General features: G+C 37.7%; 1 protein-coding gene and 1 pseudogene across 1 annotated transcript in view; one reads left to right on the forward strand and one right to left on the reverse strand.

The window, feature by feature from the left end:
- Nucleotides 1-19,993, reverse strand: part of RNGTT (RNA guanylyltransferase and 5'-phosphatase) — a 282,512-nt gene that overhangs the window by 156,871 nt on the left and 105,648 nt on the right. Inside the window, 1 exon segment of the mRNA XM_081829361.1 lies at nt 3,440-3,508. Within this exon segment, the coding sequence (XP_081685487.1) occupies nt 3,440-3,508 (69 nt within the window).
- On the forward strand, nt 7,947-8,269 carry LOC102748657 (ATP synthase F(0) complex subunit f, mitochondrial pseudogene; annotated as a pseudogene).

Here is a 19,993-nt window from a genome sequence, read left to right on the forward strand (position 1 = left end):
TAATATTCCATTGTATATATATACCACCTCTTCTTTATCCATTCATCTGTCGATGGACATCTTGGCTCTTTCCACAGTTTGGCTATTGTGGACATTGCTGCTATAAACATCGGGGTGCACGTACCCCTTCGGATCCCTACTTTTGTATCTTTGGGGTAAATACCCAGTAGTGCAATTGCTGGATCATATGGTAGCTCTAGGTGGGTATTGAGGAGGGCACATTCTGCATGGAGCACTGGGTGTTATGCACAAACAATGAATCATGGAACACTTCATCTAAAACTAATGATGTAATGTATGGGGATTAACATAAGAATAAAAAAATTTTAAAAAAAAACTATTACATTCAGATCCAAAGATATATTAAAAATTACATATAACATGATTAAGTAGCATTTATGTCAGAATGTAAGGCTGGGTCAACATGAGAAAATCACTGTAATTTACTACACGAATGTCATAAAAAGGGAAATGACATGGCAATCTCAATCAATAGATACAGAGAAAGCATTTGTTAACTCCCAAAACCTACTTATGATCGGGGAAAAAAAAAAACCTTTGTATGAATAGAAATAAAACTTTCTTAGCATGATAAAAGCTCTCTAACAGAATCTGCCAAAAACATACTTAATGGAAAAAAATTAGCCACATTCCCTTTGAAATTAAGAATAAGGTAAGAGGGGCAGCTGGGTGGCTCAGTCGTTAAACATCTGCCTTCAGCTCAGGTCCTGATCCCAGGGTCCTGGGATCGAGCCCCGCATCGGGTTCCCTGCTCAGTGGGGAGCCTGCTTCTCCCTCTCCCACTCCCCCTGCTTCTGTTCCCTCTCTCACTGTCTTGCTCTGTCAAATAAATAAATAAAATCTTTAAAGAAAAAAAAAAGAATAAGGTAAGAATGTCTCCCTCTCCTCCACCCAATAAAGTCAATATTTAAGCCAGTGCTAGAGGTCCTGGCCAATATGTAAAATTAGACAATTATTAGAACTAAAAGTGCTCAGCCAGATTCTTGACTCAACAAATCAATCAACAATGTGGCAATACATTAGAAGTACCAAATAAAGACACTATTTACTGTAAAAATGGAAAATAATAAATATCTAGAAATTAGACAACAATTAAAAACTTATACTCAGAGAACAGAAAAAGACCTGAAGAGAGCTAAACCTTATTCACTGAGATGATTTAACATGGTAAAAACATCAATTTTTTCCAAATTAAATTCAAAGCAATTCCAATTGAACTCCTAACAAGAACTTTTTGGTAACTTGACAAACTATTTCTGAAATTTCTATGTTAAACCAAATGTCCACACATATTTAAGAACAGAGAGACCTGCCTTACTAGATATCAGTTACAAAACCACTGTAGTAACAAGTGTGGTTATTTGAATCAAAACAGACTAATACATCAGCTGACTTTCCTAGACTCATGTGTCAGGCCATTTCTCTTACATATACCAAATCCTCATATACACATGGACATGAACCATGAGTTTAACAAAGTAAAATTTATTGCAATTACTGTTATTCTTAGACTTGATTTCGTTCTAGGGAGATCAGGCCTAGAAAATACTGGAACTCAAAGATCTAACTTCTACCTTCCAGAGATATTTCTACAATTTCTGTCCCCAGCCTCTAACTCTCCTCCATCACCTCTTCCCTTGACACAGAAGAGCTTCTCTCTACCTGTTTGGCAAAGGGGACTGGAAGGAAGACAGAAGCCAATCACATATCACATTATATCTAAACTTGCATATTAAAGTTCTACTATATATGTAAAAACATATATAATATACTATTTAATACACAGTCTTCAAAAATATTAGTTTCCTTCCCTTTAATGTTTCTCTATACAACCTCATAGCTAGCCCATATCCTAATTTTTTTTTTTTTTTTTTAAGATTTTATTTATTTGACAGAGAGACAGCGAGAGAGGGAACACAAGCAGGGGGAGTGGGAGAGGGAGAAGCAGGCTTCCTGCAGAGCAGGGAACCCGATGCGGGGCTCGATCCCAGGACCCCGGGATCACGACCTGAGCCGAAGGCAGATGCCCAACAACTGAGCCACTCAGGCGCCCCACCCATATCCTAATTTCTAAGGACAGAGTTACTGAGGGAAAAAATGCAGCATATGAGGCAAACTACAGCACATGATGAGGTGTAGTACATGAAATACAACTCTTTCCTATAGAGCAGTTTTCATACATGAACATGCATTTAAGTCACGTGGAGAGCTTGTTATAGCACAAGTTGCTGGACTCCATTCCCAGGGTTTCTGATCAGTAGAACAAGGGTGAGCTGCTTTTTTTCTTTTTCCTTAAAAATTTTGTTTATTTATTTGAGAGAGAGAGCGCACAGAGCAAGAGAGAGAAAGCACGAGCAGGTAGAGGGGCAGAGGGAGAAGGAGACTCCCCATTGAGCAGAGAGCCCAACGCGGGGCTCAATCCCAAGACACTGGGATCATGACCTGAGCTGAATGGGGGCACTTAACCAACTGAGCCACCCAGGTGCCCCGGGTGAGCTGCTTTTCTAATAACTTTCTGGGTGGTGGTAATGTTCCTTGTCCACAGGCCACATTTTGAGAAACAGTGCTCTATTAGAGCACAGGTTGTCAAATGAGGGCAATTTTGCTCTCCAGGGGAAAGTAGGCAGTGAATGTATATATTTTTGGTTGTCACAACCTGGAGCGATGGGATTGGGGGAAGAGGTAATATCGGTACCTAGTAAGTACAGACCAAGGATGCTGCTAAACACCCTATAATACACAGGACAGCTCCCCACAACAAAGAATTATCTGGCAAAAAATGTCATTGGTGCTAATGTTGAGAAACCATGCTATCAGAGTAAAATGTAACTTACTCCAAATATATGATTTGACCATTCAGTTAGTGCAAGTTCTTCAGTGAGTTTCAGAAATTTGACATGCAATATTATTTTTTATTTAAAATTATATTTTCTTCAAGTATTAAAAATTCTTTGAATTTCACTCATCCATAACAAATTTTAGAAATATTAATATTTAAAGGTATATTGGGCTACAGAAAGAAATAAGCATTTATGTAATGTTATTGGTAGATTTCTAGTAAAGAAATATAAATTAACATTCATTTTGCAAGAATTATAAAAACCTAATTATATCAAAAGACTTTCTTGAAAAATAATGATCAATGTTTATTTCTTAAGTTGAGTAAAAAGCAAACAACTGTTCATTTTACCATTACATATATTTAGTATAAGTGAAATATCTTGTAATAAACAATTTATTTAAGGATAAGCAGTGATCGTAGCAGTAATCAATCCTAAGATAATATATCTCATGAAAATGTACTTTATATATACATGCATGTGTAGACACATATTTATATCCATACAACACACTACAAATGCGTGCGCATGCACGCACGCACACACACACACACACACACACACACACACGAACTTACTCCAGTAGGCTGAAAAATAAGTCCATCCATTTCATGGCTGACTTCTTTGGCAAAATTTCCTTCAAGTAACTATAAAATAAATACACATATTTTTACAAATACAATAATCACTTAAAGAGTATTTTAATTTTTTGCAAACTTTACAAAAATTTCTTATTATATAAGCTTTAAGAAGTGAAATACAAAATGGGGAAGGTATGTGATACAGAGGGATCTGGGTTAACATACTGCAAGATTTTTTTTAACATATAAGGACTGTCACTCCGTGGCAGGCTAGGTACCTTGAACAACAGTCATAACTAAAACAACCAAAATGATGGATAAAATATTAAAAACATATTTTTAAATGCATTGATGAGCCAGCATAAAAGGAAGGAAAAGAGAGGCCAAAAGTAAAGTGAAAATAGAAATTCTGAGAAGTAATAAATACAGGGAACAAAATATAAAACATACACAAAAAAGGAAACTGCAGAGAAACTTGCGAGGGATAGATGGAGGCTGGGGGGCAGGGGAGACATCCCCTGAGAATCTGTAACCTTAAGTGAACTCAGACATGGGATCACGGTCCAAAAATATATTATCTGTGTCTTCCCCAAACCCACCAGCAGAGGATTTTTTTAAAAAATTTTTTGTCCTACTTTTTGTTTTGTTGTCTTTTTTGTATTTTTTCAAGCACAGAAATGCATTACAAGGGATACACAGTATAAAATACAAATGACAGTTTTTTTCAATGTCATTAAAGAGTAGGTATAGCCCCAAAGCTAATGAGAGATCATTAGTTCTGAGCAAGTAGTTTTAAACGCTTCTTTCACAGATTTTTATTGTTTTGAAGAACTGAACATGCGTATCACTGATGGAAGCCCTAAACATTGATTCCTGTATTTCAGAGAGCCAGAGTCTGACCAATTTACAGCACAGTCAGGATAGGTCTGGGATTCAAATACATTGTATCCAAAATTTCAGATATGCTGTGTCTGATACATCTTTTTAATCACAATCACATCCTCTTGAAACCACTTCATCTACAGGGAGATTTGTATTCCAAAAGCAACAACCAAAATTTCAAGTTTATTTCACATGCAACAAAATCTGAGTCTCCTCCCAAACTGGCTTCATCTTCTCTGCTACTTCATTCTTCAAAATCTGTAATTTCTCTAAACTGAAGGCAGTTCAGCAAAGAAAAACAAGAGCAATCCTACTTTCTAACTACTTTAAGAGCACTCTGGGTTTGCATATTAAATTCCCTTAAAACTGTAAAGCTCCTTAGTCAAATTCATAGGGACAGAAATTAGGGACCCTGCGCAGGAGGCGGGGGAGGGGGGCGGTGAGGGAAGAACAAGGAGTTAGTGTTCAATAGGCACAGAGTTTCATTTGGAAAGATGAAAAAATCTGGAGATGGATAATGGTGATGGGTACACAACAATGTGAATATCCTTAATGCCACTGAACTGTATGCTTAACGATGGTTAAAAAGTTAAATTTTAGGGGCGCCTGGGTGGCTCAGTCGTTAAGCGTCTGCCTTCGGCTCAGGTCATGGTCCCGGGGTCCTGGGATCGAGCCCCGCATCGGGCTCCCTGCTCAGCGGGAAGCCTGCTTCTCCCTCTCCCACTCCCCCTGCTTGTGTTCCCTCTCTCGCTGTCTCTCTCTGTCAAATAAATGAATGAAATCTTTAAAAAAAAAAAAAAAGTTAAATTTTATATGTATTTTAACATAATTTTTTTATTTTTTATTTTTTTTAAGACTTTATTTATTTGACAGAGAGAGAAAACACAAGCAGGGGGAGTGGGAGAGGGAGAAGCAGGCTTCCCACGGAGCAGAGGCCCTGATGCGGGGCTCGATCCCAGTACCCCGGGATCACGACCTGAGCCGAAGGCAGACACTTAACGACTGAGCCACCCAGGCGCCCCAACATAATTTTTTTAAAAAACTGTAAGGCTCTTGAAGTTTCCTTTTTTGTTCTGTTTTTTCCTTTTACTACAACACTAAGAATTCTTAAGTGGGGAGCTGGCAAATTAGGAATCTTAGAGCCATATTATCCAGAGTCTGGCCAAATGGGCAGAAATTTCAGGACAGTTCTGAGATTAATAGATTTGTCTCCAATGCACTCAGAGGTTTAAATGACCTAGTCAATTGAGAAGGCAATTTGCCAGAATAAAAAATTTCATGTGAATTAAAAACACTGATTTCTTATAAATTCTTTTTAAGAGAGGAAAAATAAACCCTAAGCATCAAAGAGTCAAAATATCAGCTTACATTCTTGCTGGAAATGTGGAAGGCAATGTTAGATTAAAACCTTTGTTTCATGTACGTGATATATTGATCCTAGAGGAAAAATTTTTTAAACTTGTATTCATATTGAGAAGCATATATATTAAGACCTTTGTGTTCTATTTCAACTTTTTTCAAATATCCATGAACTAATGAAGGGTAAATGTTCAAGCAAGACAGAAAAGTATAACCTTAATACTTCTTGTATCCTATCATGTAAGAAAAGGTAACCTGCTAAATTCATAGCACAAAATCTGCTGAGAAATAATGCAATGAAAACCAAATGCCACATCACCTTTAAAAAAAAAACAAAAAACACTTTTTTTTAAGTAGGCTCCTCACCCAACCTGGGGTTTGAACTCATGACCCCAAGATCAAGAGTTGCATGTTCTACCAGCTGAGGCAGCCAGGCACCCCTAAAAAACTATTTAAAGGTTAAAAGAATTTGTCCTCCTTAATTGTAGGTACATGATTTATGGCAAATAAACATAGCTTTTCCATTCTTAGATCAAAAGTCTCAAATTCATATAATGGATCATCCCTGATACAAAGTATGTATATATGTATAAAGTAACAGTACAGAGTTGGCAAGACTCTAAATAATATGATGTTACCTACTGCAGAAATGAAAATAACTTCATTTTTTATTTTACTCTTTTTATGAATCAGAAACCTTGTGGGTCAAAACAAGAAATAGTCCTGTTTTCACTCTTGTTTACTCCTTGTTGATTACTCCAGACAATATGTTTTTTAAGATTTTATTTATTTATTTATTTGAGAGAGTGACAGAGATAGCGGGAGAGAGCATGAGCAGGGAGGAGAGGGAGAAGCAGACTCACCACCGAGCAGGGAGCCCAATACAGGGCTCAATCCTAGGAGAACCCTGAGATCATGACCTGAGCCAAAGGCAGACACTTAACTGACTGAGCCACCCAGGCGCCTCCCTCTCTTTTTTTTAAGACTTTATTTATCGAGAGAGAGAGAGAGAGAGACAGAGATAGCGAGAGAGTCTTTCTTAACATTTACAGTGGCACCTATCATGTACCAAGGACCTATAATAAGTGTTGTGCTTGGTTCTTAACATATATACATTTAAAATACATAATTCCTCACAAGATATGTATTTCTGAGTTTTGTATTATTACTTAACTTGCCAGAAAAGGAAACTAAGGCTATCAGAGATTAGGTAACTACTTTCAAGTCAGACAGCTAAAAAACAGAACAGATTTCTGAGATGAAAACTTTAAAATGAGACAAGGAGAAATGAAAGATATAAAAAACAGTATCAGAGAAAAAGAACAATAATCAATGGGAATAATAATCAATGGGATTATCAGCAGACTGAACACAACAAAGGAAAGAATCACTGAAGAAGAAAGAATCTTGAAGAAGAAAAGTGTATCATTTCTTCCAATTGAAATACAAAAAGAAAACGGGGGAGAAGAAACTGAGAATCAAAGAGCTGAGAGATTAAAAAGATGTAACATCTGTACAATTGGAGTGATTTTTAAAAAGAAAGTGATAAGGAAACAAGAACAATTGGAAGGAATAATGCCTCAGATTACTGCAAAATTAAACACACATTTGCACAAGCACACTTCCCAATAGTAGCCTAGAGAACAAGAAGGATTTAAGAAAAAAGTACACAAACCACAGTAGGAAGAAGGAAAAAAACTTACATGCAGAGGTAGAAAAATAAGAATGACTGCAGACTCTTTGTCATGAATTATATAAGCTAGGAGATAATAGAATACCAGCTTTAAAGTACTAGTAGAAAAACTATAAACCCAAAAATCTTCAGCAAATGAAAATATCTTGGGGCGCCTGGGTGGCTCAGTTGGTTAGGCGACTGCCTTCGGCTCAGGTCATGATCCTGGAGTCCCGGGATCGAGTCCCACATCAGGCTACCTGCTCGGCAGGGAGTCTGCTTCTCCCTCTCCTGCTCCCCCTCTTGTGCTCTCTCTCTCACTCTCTCTTTCAAATAAATAAATAAAATCTTTAAAAAAAAAAAAAAAAGAAAGTATCTTTAAAAAAATGGAAGCACAATAAAAAATTTTTTCCAACAGACAAAATCTGATAGAATGAATTTCCACCAGGCCATAACACAGAATATTTTAAAAGAAAGTTTTCTGGTAGAAAAAATATGATACAAACAACAAAAACCTGTATCTAAACAAAAAATACAAAGAACATCAGAAATGGTTGAAAACTACATATAACAGACACCCAGGGCTCCAAGATGGCATCATCTGTACCAGTGAAGGAAAAGAAGCTTATGGATGTCAAACTAGGAGAGCTGCCAAGTTGGATACTGATGCAGAATTTCATCCATAAAGGTACTGCTGGAGTGTTTCAAAGAGGTTACTACCAGTGCTACAACAAGAATGTCAATGTGAAAAAGCGGGGGACGTCACCAGGATTTCTATGGTGCTGGCAGCTTATGTGCTTTTCAACTACTGTTGTTGTTATAAGGAACTCAAACATGAGTGGCTACATAAGGACCACTGAAGAGGGCCCAGTGTGGAGGCACATTCTGCATTCCTGACCATCACTTTTGCCTGGCACCCTGAATCCTTTCATATCCTAATTGAGAATTAACATCCAATCAAAGATGACTGGTAAAAACAAAAAAAAGAAAAAACAGAAAAAGAAATGGTTAAAAACTAAAATAAATATAAAATATTTGTTCTCCATTTCTTTAAAAGATAATTAAAGCAAAATATTAAAATGTACTGTGTGGTTTTAACATGTTTGGAAGCAAAATATATGACAGGAAATGGAATGATATTGTTGTATGGTTCTTACCCCAACTATAAAGTGATAAATTATCTAAAGGTAAACAGGGAAAGGTTAAAGAGACATACTATAACCCTTAGACCAACTCCTAAAATATAAAACAAAGATGTATACCTAATAAGCCTAAAGTGGAACTATAATGAAATCCAAACATTCTCAAGTAATCCAAATGACGGCAAGAGGGAAAAAAGGAAATGAGAACACACAGGCAAATAGAAACAAAGTAGTAGGATGGTAGGTCCACACCAAACTATAGTAATAATTACATTAAATTTAAATGGTACAAGCACCCCATTTAACAGGCAGAAATTGTCAGATTAGAAAAAAATAACCAAGAACCAACTAACTATATGCTGTCCACAATAAACCCACTTTGTATATAAAGATTAAAAGTAGAAGGGCAGATTAAATTTACACAATGTTATAGGTTAATTATACCTCAATAAAGCTGGATGGATGGATGGATAGATAGAAAGATAAATGTACAAGGATAGAAAAGGTATTAAATCCTAACACTGGGGCACCCTGGGTGTCTCAGTCAGTTAAAGTGTCTGCCTTCGGCTCAGGTCATGATCCCAGGATGCTGGGATTGAGCCCCACATCGGGCTCCCTGCTCAGCGGGGAGCCTACTTCTCCCTCTCTCTCTGCCTGCCACTCCCCCTATTTGTACTGTCTCTGTCAAATAAATAAATAAAACCTTAAAAAAAAAAATCCTAACACTAATGCAAAGAAAGCTGAAGTGGCTAGCCTATATTAATATTAGACAAAAAAGACTTAAGAACAAGAAATATTACTAGAAATGAAAAAGGACCTATAGCAATCTTAAATGTATATGTACCTCAAAAAAATAAATGCTTTTTTTTTTAAACTGACAGAGTAGATAATAAAAATAAGGCAAAAATCCTCAATTACACATGGAGAATTTAGGATTCTTCTCTGAGTAAATAATTCAACAAGTAGAAAAAAACATTCAGTAGAGGTAAAGATGTCTTGAAAACACTTATGCCAGAGTAAGCAGTTAGCTGGGTTCTAAACAGGGTATCTGGACGTAGGCAAGGAGGAAGTCATGGCCAGCTACTGGGAAAGTCAGAGGCCTGTCCTGGCAGCAGTCCAAAACAAAGCCACATGAAGCTGTAGCAAACCAGGGAGCCCAAGATGGCTGACAAAGGAGGCTGGAAATCCCTGACCAAATAAGGAAGAAAAAGCATGAAATCCTGGTCCCAAGAAATCCCCACCCCAAGTAATAAATATTCTACCCCCTAGTTAACAACTGTCAATACAAGATAGAAACCCAAACCCCCAGGCATGCAACCCTATTTCTGCCTCTCTCTATTTCTGTCTCTCTCTAACTCTCTCTCTCCCTCTCTTTCATTTGAGCTCATGGGATTAGGATGAGGCTAGCACTCTCATCTCTACTTTTCACCTAATAAACTTTCCTGCTTGTGTTGCTCATCCACTGTGCTTCATGTCTGTCCTTGAATTCACATTACAAGACCAAGAACCTTCAGTAACTCCTTTGTCTGGCTGGGTTGAGGTCCCACAGTCCAGGGTCTCCCCAGTTCACCCAGCAACACTTACAGAACACCAAGGAAGGAATAGTTAACCAAGGAGTCAAAAAGAGTTTCACACACAGTTAAAAGAGCATGGGTTGAAAAGTCAGCTTTTATTTTAATAACTTAGCAGGTAATTTAAAAACCCACTTTGGTATTCTTTTGTCAAAATAGAATGTCCTACACTTTTAAGCTACTGTGGTTTTTTTCTCTTCTATACTTTAAGTAAAACTTATTTATGAGTTGCACTGGTATTCTTACATAAAAAGTGCTAGCCTAAGTTTTTCTTAATTTATTGGATGATAACATCTCAATAAAAATAAAATTTCAAGCAATGTTCAATTAGGTAGATATTTCCTGACTGCCTACTAATGTTAGAAATCCAGTTAGCATTAAGGATATTGGGGACCCAATGATAATATAAGCCTAGGCCAATATGCCTAAATAATACCTTAATTTTAATTCGTTAGTAAAAACATTAAATGCAATGATGTAATTAGCCATTTCCTATCAATCTTTCTACAGAAAGACAGTTCAACTTAATTACCCAAGTTGTTTTTAAAATGCTTCTAACAAATTTCTTAAAAGCTATCTTACTTTTAAAATATAAAATTTTAACTGCAAAACCCCGGAGAAGCTTTAAAGTGTAATATGTGGTGAATTATCCTAAACGAGGATACATTCCTTTACAGAATTATAATCTTGGGTGCCTGGGTGGCTCAGTCGTTAAGCATCTGCCTTCGGCTCAGGTCATGATCCCGGGGTCCCGGGATCGAGTCCCACATCGGGCTCCCTGCTCGGCAGGAAGCCTGCTTCTCCCTCTCCCACTCCCCCTGCTTGTGTTCCTGCTCTCACTATCTCTCTCTCTGTCAAATAAATAAAATCTTTAAAAAAAAAAAATTATAATCTTATCTTCCTCCAGATTAAATTAGAAGAAAATTAGATAAAAGGTAAAAGAGCAAACACAATTAACCAAAAAATTATTAATGAAGCATGATAGTGTGTCATAAAGTTTTATAAAATTTTAACCTGCTTACCTGTGAACATAATCCCATCACTGGAATACCATCTGAAACATCCTAGAGAAGGCATGTAACTATCTATTGACCAAAACTTGGTGGAAATGACAAAAAAGTTTTATACCAGGTGATGGACTCTGACTTGGTGTTTTATGTGTCTATGAATCAGAAAGTAATTGGAAACCAAATCATTATAAATGCATAAGCAGAGAAAGATAATGCAAAAGGGCTTGAAATTAGAAACGTAACAAAACAGAAACTGCAAAGTTACAAAGCATAGAAAGGAACCTTTTAGAAATAAGTAAAAGGATAGCTTAAGACTACAATGAAGAAGAAAATGAATCCACAGCGTAACTGAGAATGCAAATTTGCAACATCGATTCGTTAAAGTAAAGAAAAAGACACTAAGGGAATACTTAAACAAGAAAAGAAAAAATTATCTCCACATTCCTGTTTTGGACTATTCTACTCACATCAAACATTTTCTGAGCAGATATCCCCACATAGCCCCCAATTGACTGCCTAAGAATACTCAATATAGTAGCTTATATCTACTTACTTAATTGTGCTTTCATAACTCCCTTAGAATTCATGGCTTTACTTCACCAATCCCCCCAAAATGGAAATTTCCCCTCATCTGGATATTAATGTTCATCCTTTTTCATTCCTAAAGCCTAACTTCTGGTTTAGGCTAAGATAACTCAATGCTTCTGTACCCTAAATATTCTTCTAATCAGTACAAAATCAGTCTACAAAACTCATCCTTTTTGCTCACCAAAAAGCCAAGATCATGATCTCCTTTTGAAAACAATGATTTGATTTTCATTATTTACCACTGTTGATTCAACAACTATATCATTAAAGTCAGCTAATCAAAATATAAATAGCTTCATTGGCTCTTTCAATCCATACTACTACAATTAAAATTAAGCTTAAGAATTCTGGTGAATCCCACATGACAAGTTAGAAAATCTAAGAACAAAATTCCTCTAGGAAATATAGGTTCTTTATTATTTTTAGTAGCTGTTAATCTTACTTTTACCAAAATTCCCTCATAATTCTACAAAATAAAAGTCAACTCACCCTCATGGAACAAGCAAAGTCTTTGTGCTAGACTTCTTTGTCATCTCGTAACTGAGGCATCATTCATTTATTCAACAAACATTCATTTGGTGCCAATAACTCACAACGATTCTATCAAGTGTTTGAGATTTAAAAGAGATCTATCAGTTTTTATCCTGGAAGAGCTAGTGTCAGGGTCTACTATGGAGGTCCCAAACTCAAACATCTGTAGATGTCAGGACATGAACCTGAACAAGACTGGGTATAAGACAACAGGGACTAGTAAGAACTATGATGAACGGGAGAGCACATCTTCATCTACAAGCAAACTCAAGGTTTTTAAAGTATTATAGGAGCTTCAACTTTCTGGAGCCTACCAGGGTTTATGACTTGTGGTTAATATGGATCTAAATATACATAAAAGAATCATTTTACAGTAAAGTGCATTTAATAGAGCTGTTTAAAGACTTCGGAGGGGCACGTAGGTGGCTCGGGCACATAGGTGGCTCAGTCATTAGGCGTCTGCCTTCGGCTCAGGTCATGATCCCAGGGACCCAGGATCAAGCCCCGCATCAGGCTCCCTGTTCAGCGAAGAGCCTGCTTCTCCCTCTCTCACTCCCCCTGCTTGTGTTCCCTCTCTTGCTGTGTCTCTCTCTGTCAAATAAATAAATAAAATCTTTAAAAAAATAAAAATAAAGACTTCTGAGAAAATAAAAAAGTACTTATAATTTCATCTCTCATCCAGTTGTATCCAAATGTTTACTGAGTACTAATCATGTATCCATAAAAACAAAACAAAACAGATGAGAAGGAAGAGGTAAAACATCTAAACATTATATGCCGGCACTTTTCTAAGCACTTTACATATATTAACTCATTTTAGCCTCATAACAATATTATGAAATAGGGGCCATTATTATCCCCATTTTATTTATTTATTTATTTATTTATTTATTTATTTATTTATTTATTTAGAGCAAGGGGGAGAGAGACAGAGAGAGTGCGCGCTCTGGGGCACACAAACAAGCTGTGGGGCGGGGGGGCAAAGGTAGAGGGAGAGAAAATCACAAGCAGATTCCACACTCTGCGTGGAGCCCATCACTGGGGTCGATCTCATGACCCTGAGATCATGACCTGAGCCAAAATCAAAAGTCGGCTGCTTAACTGATGGAGCCACACAGGCACCCCTAACCCCATTTTAAAGGTGAAGTTTAGAACTTGCTCAAAGTCACGCAGCAAGGAACTGAGAATCCAAAATCATTCTGGCTCCAGAGCCCATGTTCTTAACTGCTTTTCTATGCTAGCGCATCACATTCCCAGAAATCTCCTAATCTCTCATCTAGGTTATATGCTCCTTCAACATTGTCTCATAGCACCCTGCACTTCCTTCTACCACAGGATTTTCCTCTTAATTTCTGACCACCAAACTGAGCTGTGGGCTTTTTGAGGTAAATAAAACCAAACACGTATCATTGTTATCTTCAGCATCTTATAGTAATCTGGCACAGAGTAAGTCCTCACTTCAACAAATTGTACTGAATAAATATAAAATGAACAGCACAGTTCTGGGACCAAATAAAAACAAGCCAGGAGCACCTTGGTGGCTCAGCTGGTTGAGCATCCAACTCTTGATTTCAGCTCAGGTCATGGTCTCAGGGTCGTGAGACTGAGCCCCAAAAGTCAGGCTCCATACCCCCATGTGGAGCCCGCTTAAGATACTCTCTCCCTCTTCCTCTGCCCCTTCCCAACCCCAAACACATGCTCACTCTCTCTCTCAAAAAAATTTTTAAATAAAAATTTAATAAATTAAGTAAATAAATAAAAACAAGCCAATAGATATAGTTAGATAGAAAACACATGGAATAATATCCAGTGCTCCACGCAGAACGTTCCCTCTTTAATACCCATCACCAGGCTAACCCATCCTCCCACCCCCTCCCCCTCTAGAACCCTCAGTCACTGGGTGTTATATGCAAACAATGAATCATGGAACACTACATCAAAAACTAATGATGTAATGTATGGTGATTAACATAACATAATAAAAAAAAAAACAACACATGGAATTAGCCCAAGAAACTGTGTGAAATGAAAACAAAAAAATTGTTAAAAGAAGTTTAAAAGCTGTTAATATTTGTACAGATTATTAAAGGGGTAAGATTATTTTTAAAGATTTTATTTATTTATTTATTTGATATTTTATTTATTTATTTACTTACTTGATTTTTTTTATTATTTATTTATTTATTTATTTATTTGAGAGAGAGAGAGAGAGAGAAACATCATGAGAGGGGAGAGGGTCAGAGGGAGAAGCAGGCTCCCCACTGGGCTAGGAGCCCAATGCAAGACTCAATCCCAGGACTCCGGGATCATGACCTGAGCTGAAGGCAGTCACTTAACCAACTGAGCCACCCAGATGCCACAGGGGTAAGACTTTTTAAAAGATGAAATCATCTCTCATTGTTAATAACCTTCTCATCAATCATCCCTTATTACTTTCATTATTGTCAGCAGGGATAACACTAAAAGGGTCCCAACTGGTCTTGCTTATAGGTTACCTTCCTCCTTCCAAAATAATTCTACTCACCTCCACTAGAACTTTCTAAAATAATTTGTTATGTGTCATAATCACAACTAAAAAGCTTTGAGTGCTCCTCACTGCCTATATAGTCCAAGCTTCGTTAGCATGGTTATTAAAGTACTTTTTTTTCTGGGAAACCTCTCCTAAATGTTTTCCAGAATGTTTACACAGATTGCAGCTGGTAAAAAGTATAGGTAAATATTTCCTTTGTGGGTAAAAGAGCATGACCTACGAGTTTGGAAGAAAAATAAGCACTTTTAGAAAGAATACAAGAACAGAAGGGGTACTTAACCAAAAACACATATGTAATGCAATAAAAATAAAATTAAACTACATAAGTGGCTGGTCTGAATGTCACAAGAAAAGGGACAAAAATTAGAGAAACAAAGAAAGAAGTTAAATATTTGTAATTTGAGCATAAAGGGGGAATCATTTTTATTTTTAAAATAAAATTTAAGACTTTCAAACAAAGAGCTACCTACCTGGTAAACTGCAAAACAATACTACATCTCATTCAAAAATACATTCTTTGTTTGAATAGGTGTGTACTAAAGAATTAACTTTACTGAAAGAGAGGTCTGGCCTTTGCCCTCTACTACCAGATGATCTCTAGGCCCCTGGAATGTATTGCCTGACAAGCATATCTTTGTTTGCCTGAGGTGTCCGGCCACCAGAGACTCTACAATGTGATTTACAATGGAGACTCTGGAACATGCCATATCAGTTCTGCCCTCCAAAGGAACTAGAGACTAAATCTATCAGCCCAAACCTCTTAGAAGGGCTGAAGACTAAAGGTCAGCCATGCAGGCAATATGTGACTGAACTACAATATGAAATTTGGACACCAAAGACTCCCTGGTTGGCAATACCCTTTGGGTACTGTCAATGCATCTTAGCCAGAAGTAGTTGTAATGCTGTCCATAACTCCCCAGGAAGAGACCACCAGAAGCTTCAAATTTGGGCCCCTCCCAGATTTTGTCCCATGCAGTTCTTTTGTTATTATAAAACTGTAATGATAACTACAGTGTTTTTCTGAGTCTCTGAATCATTCTATTGAATTATCAAACCTGAGGGAGTCCCTGGGAACCCCAGAATTTGTAGACAGCAGGTCTGAAGCAAAGAGGGGCCTGGGGGCCAAAACTTGTAGCTAGAGTCTGAAGTGAGGGCAGTCTTGTCCTGAGCTCATTGCAGTAAGTTTTTGTCACTAAACTTCTCTAGATGATACAATTTGGACTGTCCTCAAAGTCATAATGATCAGCAGGAAAGCATGACTTCCTTCATTGGGCATTACTGCCGAGAGGCTGTTCAAGAAGTGGCAGACTACAGAATGATGCCATAGTTCCTCTGTCGTTTGATGGGTCAAGTGACCCAGTTAGCCACCACACGAGATCTTTAAGAGACAATGAATATCTCTGGATGAGGATAACCCATACTGGGATGCCAGATCGCATTCATCTGTAAATTAAACATGATCTACAGCCTAATAAAGTAGAGAAAATGGTAGTAAGACCTGAGGAAATAAACTTTGTTTTCCACAATATAAAAACACATGTAACATTTCCCTTATTCTTTGTATCAATTTTAAACTAGCAAAGAAATATAAATAGAAATCATATAAAAAGAGGACCTAAGATTTATATCTAAAATGCTGTATAAAATACTTCATGAACGAAATAGCAAAATACATTATACCTCTGTTACAGTGATTTTTCTTCCTATAAAGTTAGGCATTTAACAACAATTTAATGAACAAAGCAATTACATGGTTCACTAGAATTTTACATAACACTTTTTTTTTTAAGATTTTTATTAATTTATTTGTGAGAGAGAGAGAGAGAATGCACAAGCAGGGAAAGCGGCAGGCAGAGAGAGAAGTAGGCTCCTGAGAAAGGAGCCCAAAGCAGGACCCGATCCCAGGACCCTGGTATCATGACCTGAGTCGAAGGCAGACACTTAAACAACTGAGCCACCCAGGCATCCCTTAACATAACACCTTTAAAGAAAACTTGCTTTCACTAATTATATTGTCATTAGTCTCCTATGTCCACGTTAAAATTCTTACTAGTTCTCTTTTATGCATCTACTTACAGATTCTTTCCCAGAAAGGTCTCAACCTACTTCAGCCTGGTGAGACATTCTCCACTTCTCATGGGGTACACACATGTGTAAACAGTATAGGTGGACACATATGTGCATTCATAGTCCCTAGACTAAGACCAGAAATTCTAAGGACATGCAAAAAGAAAGGCAAAGGATAAAAATACGCCAAGAAATGAAAATCCTTGTGAATGAGGAAAAGAATGGGTACAACTAGTGGAAGAAACCCATAGCTTTGGGGTATCTGACACAAAATAATAGGTTTCAGAGGTAAGACTAAGCAAAGTATATTTTAGGTACTAGAAAAGCAATGCACTTAAACCAGTAACAACCCCATTCTGGATTTATTACTCCTTTGTTCTTAAGTATATAAAACTAAGTCATTCAAGATTCTACTTGAAAATAACATCTAAAAATATCTTTGGGGGCGCCTGGGTGGCTCAGTTGGTTAAGCGACTGCCTTCGGCTCAGGTCATGATCCAGGAGTCCCTGGATCGAGTCCCGCATTGGGCTACCTGCTCGGCGGGGGGTCTGCCTCTCCCTCTCCCACTCCCCCCTCTTGTGCTCTTTCTCTCTCTCACTCTCTCTCTCAAATAAATATTTAAAAAAAAAAAAAAAAAAAAACCATTCTGAACACCTGTGAACTCAACAAGAGATGGAAAAAAAGAATAGCTGCAACTCTACAAATAGAAAAGCGACCACTTTCTGCAAGGTAGGAGGTGCGGAGAAGTGAATCCAGGTGGTATATGGGAAGACAGACCATAGGGGGAGGCAGCCTCCATCAGCAGGCTACTAGCAAGTGATAGAACAGCAGAGAACAAAATTGAAACTTTTAGAAGTCTGTTCTGGTGAGGGACACAGCTCAGACTGCTAAACGGGGGGTGGAACCCTCGCTGGGACAGTGTGGTCTCAGGATCCTAGGGGTCACAGGAAGACCGGGGGTGCCTGAGTATGGCAGAGTTCCCAGGTAACTGAGCGGGGAAGCGGCTGCAAAGAGTGAGCCCAGGAGTGAGTTCTTAGTTCAGGGTTGCCATAAACCATGATCCACAGCACAGTCGGGCCACTGCTCTTCAAGCAGGGGCCCAATAAGCAGCAGAATCTGCAAGACCACTCTTTCTCCTTAGGAGGAGCAGCGGGAGGAGCAGCGCAGGAGTCTGCTAGGTTTGGAGACTGGAAACAGTGTAGTCTGCCTGCCACAGAAATGCTCAGTCACAGGCCGGCGGAGCACGGAGTGCAGCTGGAGACCAAGGAGACAGGAGTGACTGACTGCTTTTCTCTGAGGGTATACTGAGGAGTGGAGCCCCGAGCTTTTGGCTCCAGGGCAGGGCATAGGGAGGACTCCAATTCATTCTCATCCTCTAAAGCCGCAGGGAAAGCCTTTAGGGAACAAAAGCCACAGAGAGCAAACCCAAGCAGATTGCTTAGCCTGGCCCCTGGCAAAGCAGTGCAACTCTGCCTGGGGCAAATGCACTTGAGAATCGATGCAACAGGCCCTTCTCCTAGAAGATTAGCAAGAAAATCCAGCCAAGACCAAGTTTACCGATCAATGAGAACTGCAAAACTCCAGTGCTAGGGAAATACAGCACATAGAACTCACGGCTTTTTTCCCATGATTCTTTAGTCTTTCATCTTTAACTTTTTAATTTTCAAATTTTTTTTTTAAATTTTTCTTCTTTCCTTTTTCAACCTACTCTTATGTTATCATCTTCTTTTTTTAAGTGTTTTTCAATTTTCATTTTTACAGTCACATTCTATCCCCTCATTATATTTATTTTTGTATATATATAAGTTTTCCTTTCTTTACAATTTTGGGATGCAGTTTCTTCTAACAGACCAAAAAACGCCTGAATATAATGTATGGCTATTCACCCGCCTGACCATTTTCTCTCTTTTTTTTTCTTCTTCCTTTTTTTTTTTGTCGGTTTTTTTGGTTTTTTTGTTTCATTAAAGTCTTTTTTAATTTTCATCTTTACATTTACATTCTATCCTTTCAGTGTACTTATTGTCATTTTTGTATATATAAGGTTTTTTTTCCTTTACAATTTTGAGAGGTAGTTTCCTTAACAAACTGACCAAGATACACTCCAGAGACAGTGTACTACTCTGTTCTCTTCACCTGTCTGCTCATAGCCCTTCATTTTTGTTGTACTTATTGTTGTTTTTCTTCTATGTTTTTTCTTGTCTTTTAATTTCCATTTTTACAGTTACATTATATCATTTCAATGTATTTAATTTTATTTTTGTAAATATTTGTTTTTCTTTCGTTACAATTTTGGGATCTAGTTTTCAAAAAAACGGGACCAAAATACACACAGAATCCAGTGTATTGCTCTACTCTGTTCACCTGTCTAATTATATTCTCTCTCCTTTTTTCTTCCCCCAGTTTTGGGTCTCTTCTGATTTGTGTAGTGTATATTCCTCTGGGGTCTTTGTTGTCATTTTAGTATTTTCTTCTCTTGTTCATCTATTCTTCTCTGGACAGAATAACAAGATGGAAAAACACACCTCAAAAAACCGAACAAGAGGTAGTACTGACTGCCAGGGACCTAATCAATACAGACACTAGTAATGTCAGAACTAGAGTTCAGAAAAACAATTATAAAGATAATAGCTGGGCTTTAAAAAAGCATAGAAGACACTAGAGAATCCCTTTCTGGACAAATAAAACAACTAACATCTAACCAAGTCAAAATCAAAAAGGCCATTAATGAGATGAAGCCAAAAATGTGGAGCCTCTAACTGCTAGGATAAATGAGGCAGAAGAGAGAATTAGTGATATAGAAGATCAAATGAAGGAGAAAAAGATACACAACTACTGGATCACAAGGGGAGAATTTGAGAGATAGGTGGAAACCATAAAGCGAAACAATATTAGAATAATTCGGATGCCAGAAGAAGAAGAAAGAGAAAGAGGGGCAGAAGGTATATCGGAGCAAATTATAGAGGAGAACTTCACTAATCTGGGGAAGGAAAACAAGCACAGAGGCACAGAGGACCCCCTCAAAATCAGTAAAAATAGGTCAACACCCTGACATATAATAGTGAAACTTACAAATCTCAGAGGCAAAGAAAATCCTGAAAGCAGCTCAGGACAAAAGGTCTGTAACCTACAAGGATAGAAACATTAGATTGGCAGCAGACCTTTCCACAGAGACCTGGCAGGCAAGAAAGGACTGGCATG

This window comes from Leptonychotes weddellii, chromosome 8 (genome assembly GCF_054177405.1).
Source record: "Leptonychotes weddellii isolate Sample4059 chromosome 8, ASM5417740v2, whole genome shotgun sequence".
Classification (NCBI taxonomy): Eukaryota; Metazoa; Chordata; class Mammalia; order Carnivora; family Phocidae; genus Leptonychotes; species Leptonychotes weddellii.